The sequence below is a fragment of the Macadamia integrifolia genome, chromosome 1 (genome assembly GCF_013358625.1).
Source record: "Macadamia integrifolia cultivar HAES 741 chromosome 1, SCU_Mint_v3, whole genome shotgun sequence".
Classification (NCBI taxonomy): domain Eukaryota; kingdom Viridiplantae; phylum Streptophyta; class Magnoliopsida; order Proteales; family Proteaceae; genus Macadamia; species Macadamia integrifolia.
In genome coordinates this window covers 34,378,761-34,390,178 of record NC_056557.1, presented here as the reverse complement: position 1 = coordinate 34,390,178, position 11,418 = coordinate 34,378,761, and the positions used below count along the sequence as shown (strand labels likewise).

Genomic DNA, 11,418 nt, shown 5'->3' with positions numbered 1-11,418 from the left:
AATTATTTCAATTTAACTGGTTCCTTCACTGAACAATTTGTAATGTCAACCAATTTACGTTTTAAGAGCTCAGATTAAATAGTTGCGACCAAATAAATCAGTGATTTGTTCACAATTCTTTGAGCAGGAACAGTTATGAGCTAGAGCCAGATGGTTTAGTCATCGTAGATTATCTGAATGGTCTGATTCACTGTTTGCACAGATCATTTGGCATGCATTTTTGAATAGATTCTGAAACCTGTTTCTTCTCTGGATTCTAACTTTAATGCAGTGTAGACCCAGAATATATTCTGAGCATACATAATAAACACAGCCTTAGTTTTTCTGTTTTTTTTTGTTAAAAATTGGTGCTCTATGGTAGTGATCATAGTCCCATAACTGATTCCAATCATCCTTGTGGGTCCTCTCAATAGTTCCAGAGACTTTTGTACTGCTTTCAGAATTTGTTGCTCTTCCGCGAATCAACCCATCCATGTTGATACGGACTAATCTGAATTGAATCCAGAGATCCCTTTCGATTATCGAGATTTTAATCTCTAACAGAGAGTGAGCATCCTCAGATTGGGAAAATGAACACTATTGGGACGTAGCTTGTTAAGGTGCAATTAGGTGCAATTCCTCCTTAATCTGATGACATGTGTCCTCAAATTAAGTGAGAGATATCAGAGGGTTAGCTGGATCTGGATCTGGATCTAGAAAAAACCCAACCCGATCCATCATCTGCAAAGGGATTCACTGCAAAGTGGCTATGTCTTCGGCGACGCATCACTCTCTCTCTCTCTCTCTCTCTCTCTCTATAGTGACTTACGTAAAGGGGCTTCGTCTTCTTTGCAAATCACACAGGTGGGAGCTTCGATCGATTTCTGCAACCCAAATCCATCTTCTTCTCCCTAAATGGCTAGTAAACCCATATCCTTTTCTTCTCACCTCCATCTCCTCCTTCTCTTCAATCATAGATCCATCTTCATCATCGTTGTTGTAGCACACGTAGCTAGCTAGACTCGAGATTATTAGAGGGATTTATGTCTCTAGAGCCTTTTAACTGTTCTCCGCTCATCAATTTGGGCATCCAAGCCATCGTTGCAACTTCTCTGGCAACCCCATTGCCAGCGTGAGCTCCGTTTACTTATGCTGCAATTCCGAAAAACCTTTCTTCTTCTCCGAATTATTTGAGTGATTGGCAAAGGAGATAGGATGTACAAGAGAATAAAAAAAGGAGGGTGTGTTGGACTGTAAATCGACTGGGAAATCTCAAATCTGAAGAGAATTGAATCTAGAATTGCTTCATGGTTACAATTTTCCATATCATCTTTTCTCTTCTCCTTCGTCTCCCGCTGTGTTGAGGAGGCTAATTAAGAGGATGCCAACTTCTACATCGTAAGAGAGAAAAGATAGGATTCTCCTTACAGCTACTCCTACTTCATACTTCATGGTTCTAACAATTACAAAAATAATTACTTAATAGTCCACTAAAATATCTATTGAAGTTGAATTGCCGTGGCCAACTCACTTTCATGTTTTTATAATCTTTAACAAATGCAACATCTTCTTCAAAATCCTTTTTCAGCTTTTGCTCGCTTTTCTTTCTATCCTCCATCTCAGGCTTGTTTTTGTTGATGTTGTTATTGTTTGGTGTTTGACTTTTTTGTTCGATGAAGCCTTCATCATTGTTTTGGATATTACAATGAATAGCCGTTACAACTACTACTATTTATAAGATTACATCCATAATTACCTATTACATCTTTCTAGGAAGGTTCATTATTCAACATAGTTAAAATCAAACAATTAAAAATTATACTAATTAAAGAGCAAAATTGTCCAAGAACTCATGATCGATTTATTTCAGGACAATAATGGTGATCAAATGGGTGAAATCTGGGAATAGAAACACCGCTACAATCAATCGGAAATGAAGACTCACCATTGCTATCATAACCTTACATTGTGAGAGAAGACGTCGCCACCATCAATGCTCAATTAGGTCGGGTTTTTGGAGATCCAGACCCATGATGTTCTCAACTTTTTCTCACCTGATCTTGGCCGTCCACGATAATAGGGACACATGTCGTCAGATTGAGGGAGAATTACACTAATTGCAGCTTGAGGGAATTGGAGAGGAACTGGATCCCTTCTTAAGCTAGTGCCTTCCTATGCTTATGAACATAATTTAAGGGTCCGTTTGATAACGTTTCAAGAAATGTGTTTCTACCGTTTTTGTGTCCAGAAACAGTAGAAACAGAACAAAAAGCGTTTGATAAAACTGTTTTGTTTCACTTGTTTTCAGAAATAGAAATATAAATTTCTATCTATTTATGCTTTAAGAAAGGACCCAGGCGACTCGTGGCCATTCTTTCGCTGGTTACTATCGATTTATAGAAATATGATTTATCAAACACCTTCAATTCTATTTATGTTTCTAGAAACGAAAGTTTATGTTTACAATAAACCGACATAAAAGTTATCAAATGGTCCCTAAGTTTCATGGTTGATCCGGGGTCTGGAACCATGATTCCGGACTTGTAGTGCAAGTGAGTAGTGCAAGGGAACGCAGTAAAGGTTTCATAACAATCACTTCAGATTAGAAACGAAAGAATCCCTCCTAAATCGAGTATAACGGACAGTAAAGAACATTGAGGAGCGAAAGGTCTGTAACTGATGATCGTTACTTCTATTTTTTCCCCATCTTTTGCCTTCGTATACATGTACGTGTTAGTAGCTATTTCTTCTTTCACAGTACAGGGGCTTGACTGCTTGGTTATTCGGACAAGAAGGAAAGGGAAGGAGGATGGGTTCATCTGGTGCTTCGGGAGACTTGGAAGGAGAAGTGGAGGTGGACGCTTTCAGGCGCCTCTTCCCACTTCGCTTCCACGAACGTCATCTCGTAGAGTCCATACGCCCTGATGCGAGGCCACTTGGAAGAGCTCGGGAGTCTACTGTTGCTCTTGGTTTGTTCGACCTTGTTTCTCTCTACATTCTTCAATCTATTATCCTTCTCTGATTTGGTTGAAAACTAAGGTTTTTGATCAAAATGGATACCCTTAATCCTTTATTTCAGGTGCGGTTGCATCTGCTGATGGGTCAGCATTGGCCAAGATTGGTCACACTGTAAGTGCTATATTTTCTTCTTGTCTTTTATTCATGAATATCGATTATTATTTATTTTTGGTGATTTTATTGAAGTGTTTGATGGAATGCTTCTTTGGCAGACCATGTTGGCTGCTATCAAGATGGAAATAATGACTCCTTCATCAGAATCACCAGATGAGGGCTGCTTAGGTTGATTGTCTTTGACTCACCTTTGTTTTCTGGCTCATTCATTCTCCCTCTACTAATGTTTCTGAACTTTGCATAGGTTGATTTTTTTTGGGTTATCTTTATTTTCTGGCTCATTCATTCCCCCCCTACTATTTTTTCTGAACTGCTTTTTATTACAGCTATTGATTTCCACATGCCTCCGATTTGCTCTCCATTTGTTAGGCCTGGAAGGCCAGCTGAGGTGGCACCTGTCATTGCGAAGCAGTTGTCTGATGCTATATCCAGGCATGTTAAATGCTCTTTTTGATTTAGTTTCTTGGGACACTCAATCTTATATGGAATTAGGTTCTCATTGAATTATTCTTAGCGAGTCCTTATTGAAGATTTGTCACCATTGTTCTTATTAGTTTGGATATGCCCTTGTTGTACGCAAATGCATCAATTTGGGTTTTGGTACTTAACTGGTGTTTATTTGTGTTTCACTCTCCTACTGTCAAAGTTTTGCCATGCATCCCAGTCCTGAATTAATGATGAATGAAAATTTCAAATTACTGGCATTGCATTGAACTTTAACTGAATCTTTCTTATCATTAAGTAATGATATCTATAATTTTGGGGCCTCCATTGGAAGTAACCTGTTGCATATTTTCCTGGTTGTAGTAGCCTAGCAGCCTAGCAGCTAATGGGTGAGGTAATGAGATTGTTACTCGCTACTCCAGGTTGATGCGGATGGTGGCTAAATCTTTCATGCTATTTTGCTGCTACTGAGTAAACCACTGTAGAAGATGATTTGCCTTGCTAAAATTGGACTGTAGGAACCTTTGATAGACATGAGCATGGAATTGGTGGATGCTGGGTACAACTAAACAGGGGTGATTAAAGTAGCATGTTTACAGTAGCCCAAGAGTGTTGCACAAATAAGAGGAAGCTAAAACATCGTTACCCTGGTGAAGCCCAATAATTGAAAGTATGTAGGGTTAGTAGCAATAAATATTTCATAGGTTTGGCTCCAACAACCTGATGCTGAGTTATTTTGTCCCCAACAACCTGATCTATTACTTGTTTTGCATTAACCTATACTACATTTTTACCAGTGGTTTGCATAAACCTATGTTGCAATTTATCTGTGACCTCTAATTGGGGCTCATAAGTTCATCGATATTTTCACTTTTATTTGTTTTCTTTGTGAAGCTTACTGCCTGCTTTCCTTGAGAAGGGCTTGTGATGTAGCTATTGGATGTTGCACTTTTATCTGTCTTCTTTGGGAAGATTACTACTGCCCACCTTCCTTGGGAAGCGCTTATGATGTTGCGATTGCTGATGATATTTTGTATTGTGGATTGGTGTTTTCTGCTGCTTATTTTGTTCATTGCTGATGGTTATGTTTGGTTTATTTGACACGATGATTTTTTATCTCTTGATGCTGCTGATGATTAGAGTGCTTGAGTTGATATTGCTATCAGAATAAAGTTCTCTCTGTGCTCACTGGCATCTATGATTGTTACATATGTTCAAGGGTGTTGGTTTAAATATCTATTCTTGTTGTTCCAAGATGGGGGCCCTTGATATGTATACTCCAGCTTGAGGGGGAGTGTTAAGATGTGTGTCACAATGGAGGGGTTTGTCCCTATTGTGATTAGCTGTTATCTTTATTTTTGGTTTTATTTTTTCCTAGTAGACCAGTGTTCAGAGCAACCCAGTACATGAGGCTCCCGCCACTGCATGGTTTGGGAGGGGCAAATGTACGCAGCTTTACACTTGGCTTCGTACGAGAGGCTTTCAAGTTTTGAACCTGTGACCAACATGTTGCAATAGTGCAACATAATCGTTTCGGCACAGGCTCGCCCCCAAGTAGACTAGTGTTTACTTCCCTAAATTAGAGTTAGACTAAGATTTGACTTTCCTTTGTAGTAGGTTTTGGTTCTATAAATATACAATGAGGGGGGCTGTCAAGTCATCTTCTGTTATTCTTGACAGTCCCTTCTGTTCTTCTCCCTCAATCTCTTCCTCTCTTCTCTCTTTTGTTGCAGTTATTGGTTACAGATCTTGGTTTGTCACAATGGTGATACTGATATTAATTGTATGTTATTTACATCTTATCGTACTCTCACTTCATTGAATTCTTTTATCAATTCAGTAGATAGGATACTGTCCCAGAACTCTCCAATGTTTATTGCTGTTACAAACTTAAAGAAAGGTAAATTTTGGAGAAGTTCAGTAATTGTTGATCAAATAGGGGCACAGAACATAAAGGACAAGATAGTGGAATGAAATGCCCCTATATGCTACAGGTGATCTCTTTCATAGTTGTCCAGGTGTCACTTAGGCTTCCAGACGCCTTGGTCTTCTTGCATCTAGGCCCCCTCCAACGTGTTGGGTCGCCTAGACTCCGTAACGACTATGATCTCTTTCTTTTCCAATCAAACTGGGTGAAGTTGGTTGGATTATTACACAATTTTTGTTTTGACATTGAGTTTTTTTTTTTTTTTTTACTATTAAGCTTTTTTTTTTTTTTTTTTTTGATAAATCATTTGAACTTAGGTCCTTTTCAATCCTGAAGCACTTAATGTTCATCAGAAAGAACAGGATTCAGTGTGCAATCATTAATTGATTCACCTCTTGCTGATTTCTTGACTTTCTTTTCACAGCCTGTGGACTTTGATATTTATCATATTTATTGAGTTTCATTTGATCGTTGTGGAATCAAAACTTCAACTTTTCCCAAGGATTTTTCGTTTATCTCAATATTATCCATCCAATGGAATGTTAAAGCAGATGTTTTTCTTATACTTCCTGGGTTTTATGACCTAGTCTTTGTGATGTTCCATTGGATGACCAATGTACAATTAGAAAGTTTTCTCTGTTGGTTAACTTCTGTTTTAGACATTCATTTTCTGACGGACTAGTTATTGTTTTCAGTTCTGGAATGATCAATTTAAAGGAACTGTCCCTAACCACTGGCAAGGCTGCTTGGATGGCATATTTGGTAATGGGTTCTTGTCTGTGAATTCTTTATTTCTTAATTCTTTAAGCATTGCTTCAGTATACTCCATGTTTGAGCTTTGCTCTTGTTCTTCATCAAAATTGAAAGCCGTTTCTTTGGAGTATACTTTCACCCAAAATATTTTATTTATAGCCAATGGCCAATGAAATCTACAAAATTGAAGATGGCAGCTAGCTAAGCTGGTAAAGTCTGGGGAAGTTTTCTACCCTGTATCTGGGTTTGGAACCTGCCTTCATTTACTAAACACTAAGAGCTGATACCCTAACCATCCCCTCATCCACCACCAACACCCCCCCCCCCCAACCCCCGCCCAAAAAAAAAATTGCCTGTTTCTTTCCTTTGTTTTGGATTATAAAGAAACCTTATCTTGCAGGACATATACTGTCTGGATGCAGATGGTGCTCTTTTTGATGCTGCATTACTTTCAGCTGTTGCTTCCTTCTCTCATTGTAAGAGCTGTTGCATAGCTTTAGCTTATTTTTCTCTCTCCTTTCGTTTTGATTTTTTGTTTCAAGATTCCATTATCTATGATTTCAATGAATGAACTGCAAGAGTAACTTCCAGAGCATGAAGATAATGCACTGTTTCATAGGGAATTGACACTTGATTCTTCTTTGTTGCTCTGCATTATGGGATTCAAATGGCTTTGTTGCATAATCTTTATGCAGTAATGGAGAGTGCATCCTTTGGTATCCTTAGACACCTTGTAGAATGTGCCCAGGGCCTTTAATTTATCATGCTAGGAGGAAACAAAATGGAATTGCTACTCCAATATTTAATGTTGTACCAAGCTGCCCATCAAAATTGATTTTGTGGAGCTCTGACCTTTGAAGTATCACACTTTTTAGCATTGGAAGGTTTTCTTTGTTGTCAATATTGCCTGCATGTTTGGGTGGGATTACTTTCTTGGACCAATAAGTAGAATCCTTGACTTCCATGTTGGATGATTTAGCTGTTTAAGTATAGGTTCATGGTGAGAGGCATTTCAGGATTGACTTGACTAATTGACTATTTTTAATTCGTGGAAAATTTCTTCATAACTCACAGACCTTTCTTGCTGATATCTTCAAACATTGTCCACCTATATCGTTGTTAACGGTGCCCTTGGATTTTTGGCTTTCCATGATTATCCAATTACTAGTTGTTTATTGAATGCAATGGCAACAGGATTGCCTATGTGATTCAGTTGGAGCTTAGGAAGCTTTTTGTTGAATATAATCACTTCAACATGCCAGAGATTAATAACTAGTAGCAATGTTTTGGTTGGTATGAGGCAACTTTGTCTATTTGGCATATTTTGTGATGCACTCTTCACATGTACTTCGTAGTTTTTGTTTTCTTAGTTATTGGATTGGGTGAGTCCGTGAATGACTGCAGCTTATCTCCTGATTATAATGATTCAAATCATTAAACCGTTTACTTTGCTTTGCCCCGAACCGTTTAATTTATATAACATCTATTTTTCCTGCAGTACAAATTCCGGCTGTCTCCATCAATGAAGATGGAAGGGTAGTCACTGTTTCTGGGGAGGATGGGGATGACAAGCTGGCAAAAGCTCCAGTTATTAAAGAGAAGAGGAAGCTTACTCTGAGCTGCATTCCATTTTCATTGACATGCATTCTGCACAAGAAGTACATCTTGGCAGACCCTACTGCAGAGGAAGAGTCTGTCATGGAAACTCTCGTGACAGTGGTGTTGGATTCATCTAGTCGGCTTGTTTCCCTTTACAAGCCAGGAGGACCAGTTTTGGCCTACACATCAGCTCTTCAGGTTTGTTAGATCTTCTTCCAACCCGAACTTGGGGTACATTTGGATCCAATTCTAATTCTCTACTTTGCCAAAATTGGCAAACTTTCAGAGTTGCAATTCTAGCTCCATTTCATAGAATTGGAGAATTGCATTTGGATGCACTATTTGCATCTCCTTCCCCTCTCCTCTCCTTTGATCGATGGTAAAACTCCTTTGATTTACTTCTATTTCTTATTTTTTAACCAAGAAATGATGAAAATGCCCCCACTTAAGCACCGTACAATGCACAGTTTTTAATTATCTTAGTACATAATACGAATTGCAATTTCAGCTCTCCAGAAATTGTTCTTTTGGATGCCATCAGAATGGGAGAATCGGGCTAAGGTGATGCAAGTAAATTACATAAATGAGCTTATTTTATTGGAAATTTCCTTGGGTTGGGTTAAATTTGTTGGGCCTTTGGTCCAAGGGGATTTATATTGTAAATGGGCCCTTCAATGGGTTAGAATAAGGTTACAAGTTGGGAATACGGGATTTACTAATTAGTTTAAGTAGGAGTTTCAATACATGTTTGATTTTACTATTTCAAGTAGTGGTTTGAGTTCCAAGTCATTATAGGCTTATTGAAGAGTCAGTTTGACAGATCTATCTATAGTTGTAATGGCCTATGGCCTAACCCATGTTTTCTGATAAATGGAAGTTCAATTTTCTGCAACTGTGTGCTACTGTGGATTCTGTACTTTGCTTGGATGGATTCTCAAGAGACTTGGTGGATTCCAGGCCATGTTGGTGCTGAGGTGGATTCCTTGGTGGAAGAGTGGATTCTCTTCATGGGTTTGGTGGATTCTGCCCTATTATCCTTTTATCTATTTTTTCTGTTGTCAACAATTTTTAGTTGCTGGTTAAGAATCCTAGTGGTAGTAGCACTTCTCTGTTGAACCCTCTAATTATCATAAATTTTTTTTCCAGCAAGTAGACCTCCCTAAATGGTCTACTTGACCAGGGTATCAGGTCCATCTGATCAGCCCTCTGTTAATTATTAATTTTCTCCCCTGAAGCTTTTATTATTGAATTTTTTATTCTAGTTCTATTCCAGTTAAACTAGTTCTCTGTTTTCTGGAGATCCTGTGCTAAAAATCAGTCGCTAGTTTCTAGCTTGGGTCTGGTTATTGCATTCAAAGGCCAATTCTCAGTCCTAGCTTAATTCTTAGAATTGGCTTCCAGATTTGGAGCCGAATGTGTACATCTTGTGTCAATTCTAATTCTCACCCAGAATGGAGACCAAAAATTTCACTTGGTTCCTAAAAAACTAGAAGGTTCATTTGGTTAGGGGGAATACCAAGTCGGCCACCATAGGTTCGTTGCTGTATATCCTTCAATTCACTTTCTTTGCAACCATGACATTAAAAACATCATGAATAATACAGATAAATACTTAGGAGGCAGCCATTCCTTGTGGTCAGCTCTGGCCTGCACCTTTTTGCTAATCATGGGCCTCATGTCATCTTAAGAATGACCTAGGATTGTTTTAGAGTTGCCCTGGTTCCAAATTCAGATGTTGGCTAGAATGGTCAATGGGGAGTGACACCCTCTATGGCTTTTTAATTGATAGATTGCTTCTGCTCTGTGCTGATTTAGCACAGTCGCTTTGGAATAATGCCTCTGGGTTTGCAGTTGGTAGTTTCCTTTGGACGGATAGATTGCAAGTAAAGAACCATTTAAAGCACTTAGTAGAGTTTACAGTTATGTGGTTCTTATTAGTAACACCAGAATTACTGTATCCAATTACCGTGAAAGCTAATTCATTTATTAGTTGCTGACTGACACATTCTTTGTAGGATTGCATTGCCCTTACAAGGCATAGAGTGAAGGAACTCCAGAAGATTCTCAATGAAGCTATTTCTGATATGGAAGTCGACTAGGTTGGCAGAAGCTTTTGGCACAGTGGATTTGGCATTTGGAGGATTAGTTCTTTCCTTAATTATCTGTTCATTCTATCATCCTTTTCAATCCTATCAATTTTAATCTTTTACAATTTTCAATGGTACGAGGTTTTTAGAGTTAATGGTGAGCACAGTCCTTGTCTGTGTTGTTTGCAAACGGGGGAGGGTTGGATTCATTCAAGGGCTTAGTATTCACTTTCAGTACAAGTATGTTACAGATTGGGATTACGGGGAAGAAGAATGATGCCGCATTCAATGTTTATAAGAAAATCCTGGTTAATGCTTTGATTTGGAAATCTGTCCTTTTCTCTTGTTTGTTATCCTTTTGCAGGTATCCTAAAGTGAGGACCATCTGAAGTGGATTCTGATCCTTAATCCTGGAATGTCTATAATCTTATCAGGGCTTACAGACCAAGACCATTTTTCTGGGATCCTGTAGTGTATTGACATTTTACCCAATATGCATATTCATTACTCCTTTTGATTGCAGACATTAAAGGGGTGGGAAAGTGAAATTTTCAAACCTAAAAATCAAGACGATACAATTATACGAAGAGTGATCTTTTAGGGTGAATTGACCTAAGAAATTTTTCCTACAGTGCAGACAAAATTCTAGAGTAGAAAATTTTCCTACGGTGGAGAAACAGAAATCTAGACTAAACCATGGTAATCTGCAGATGATTGTTAAATTCTGCTTGTACTTGGGCAATTCCATGTGCTATATGTGCCAATGACAGGTCATTTTTGTCAAGTTTTCGTATCAGATTGCTCTATTCTCCCTATTAATTTACAGAGTGTAATATGATTCTTTAAATGTCATAATGAAAATAATACAAAAGCATAGATTAATTCAAAACCCTTGAAAATACAAAGGAAAATGTATAACGAAAAGTGGACCATACAATTGAATTGAGGCCTGAAATTTGAAAATTGAAAACTATGGTGCTCTTGCTCCAATCAATAGTTTGGATTTGTCTAATTGACATGTAATGTTGTAGGAATCAAGTTATACCAAGTACCAACTACACTGGACATGTATTTATTTCTGTTTATACTATACGTGTATTAATAACTAGGACCACATGTAAGGTGTACCATAAAAAGAAAAGTGAAACAAGAACTTAATTCTATTGCATATTCACTATTTTGGTTTTGATAATCACATGCAGACATTTTGCATGATAACAACTAGTCTTTTTGTTGATCTCCAATGTTAAATTAAAATAATAATAACAATTGTGATTTTAGGCATTAGGGATATATATTTTAAGAGAGTTTTCCTTCACCAGGTGGTGGGGTTCACCACTCCACCTTAGGGTTCTCAAAATACCTCATAATACCCTGTGCACATCTAAGACCCAATTGATGAATGGATCCCCATTCACCGTGGTCTTAGGGAAGCTCAGTCCTATCTTTTATACTTCTACCCCCACTTTTCATCTAATGGTTGTTTTTTTTTTTTTT

The 11,418-nt window shown here is 38.0% G+C and overlaps 1 protein-coding gene across 2 annotated transcripts; it reads left to right on the top strand.

The window, feature by feature from the left end:
• Nucleotides 1-2,496: 2,496 nt before the first annotated feature.
• On the top strand, nt 2,497-10,250 carry LOC122081323 (exosome complex component RRP43). Of its 2 annotated transcripts, none has more exons than XM_042648432.1 (9): nt 2,497-2,647; nt 2,738-2,948; nt 3,059-3,108; nt 3,210-3,279; nt 3,438-3,543; nt 6,178-6,244; nt 6,636-6,711; nt 7,734-8,032; nt 9,850-10,250. In XM_042648432.1, the coding sequence occupies exons 2-9, from the start codon at nt 2,789-2,791 to the stop codon at nt 9,931-9,933; spliced, it is 912 nt and encodes a 303-aa protein (XP_042504366.1). In that variant the 5' UTR covers nt 2,497-2,647; nt 2,738-2,788; the 3' UTR covers nt 9,934-10,250. The 2 variants fall into 2 exon arrangements, with proteins under 2 accessions (XP_042504366.1, XP_042504448.1); XM_042648514.1 differs by having other exon boundaries at nt 2,500-2,647; nt 2,743-2,948.
• The last annotated feature ends 1,168 nt before the right edge of the window (nt 10,251-11,418 follow it).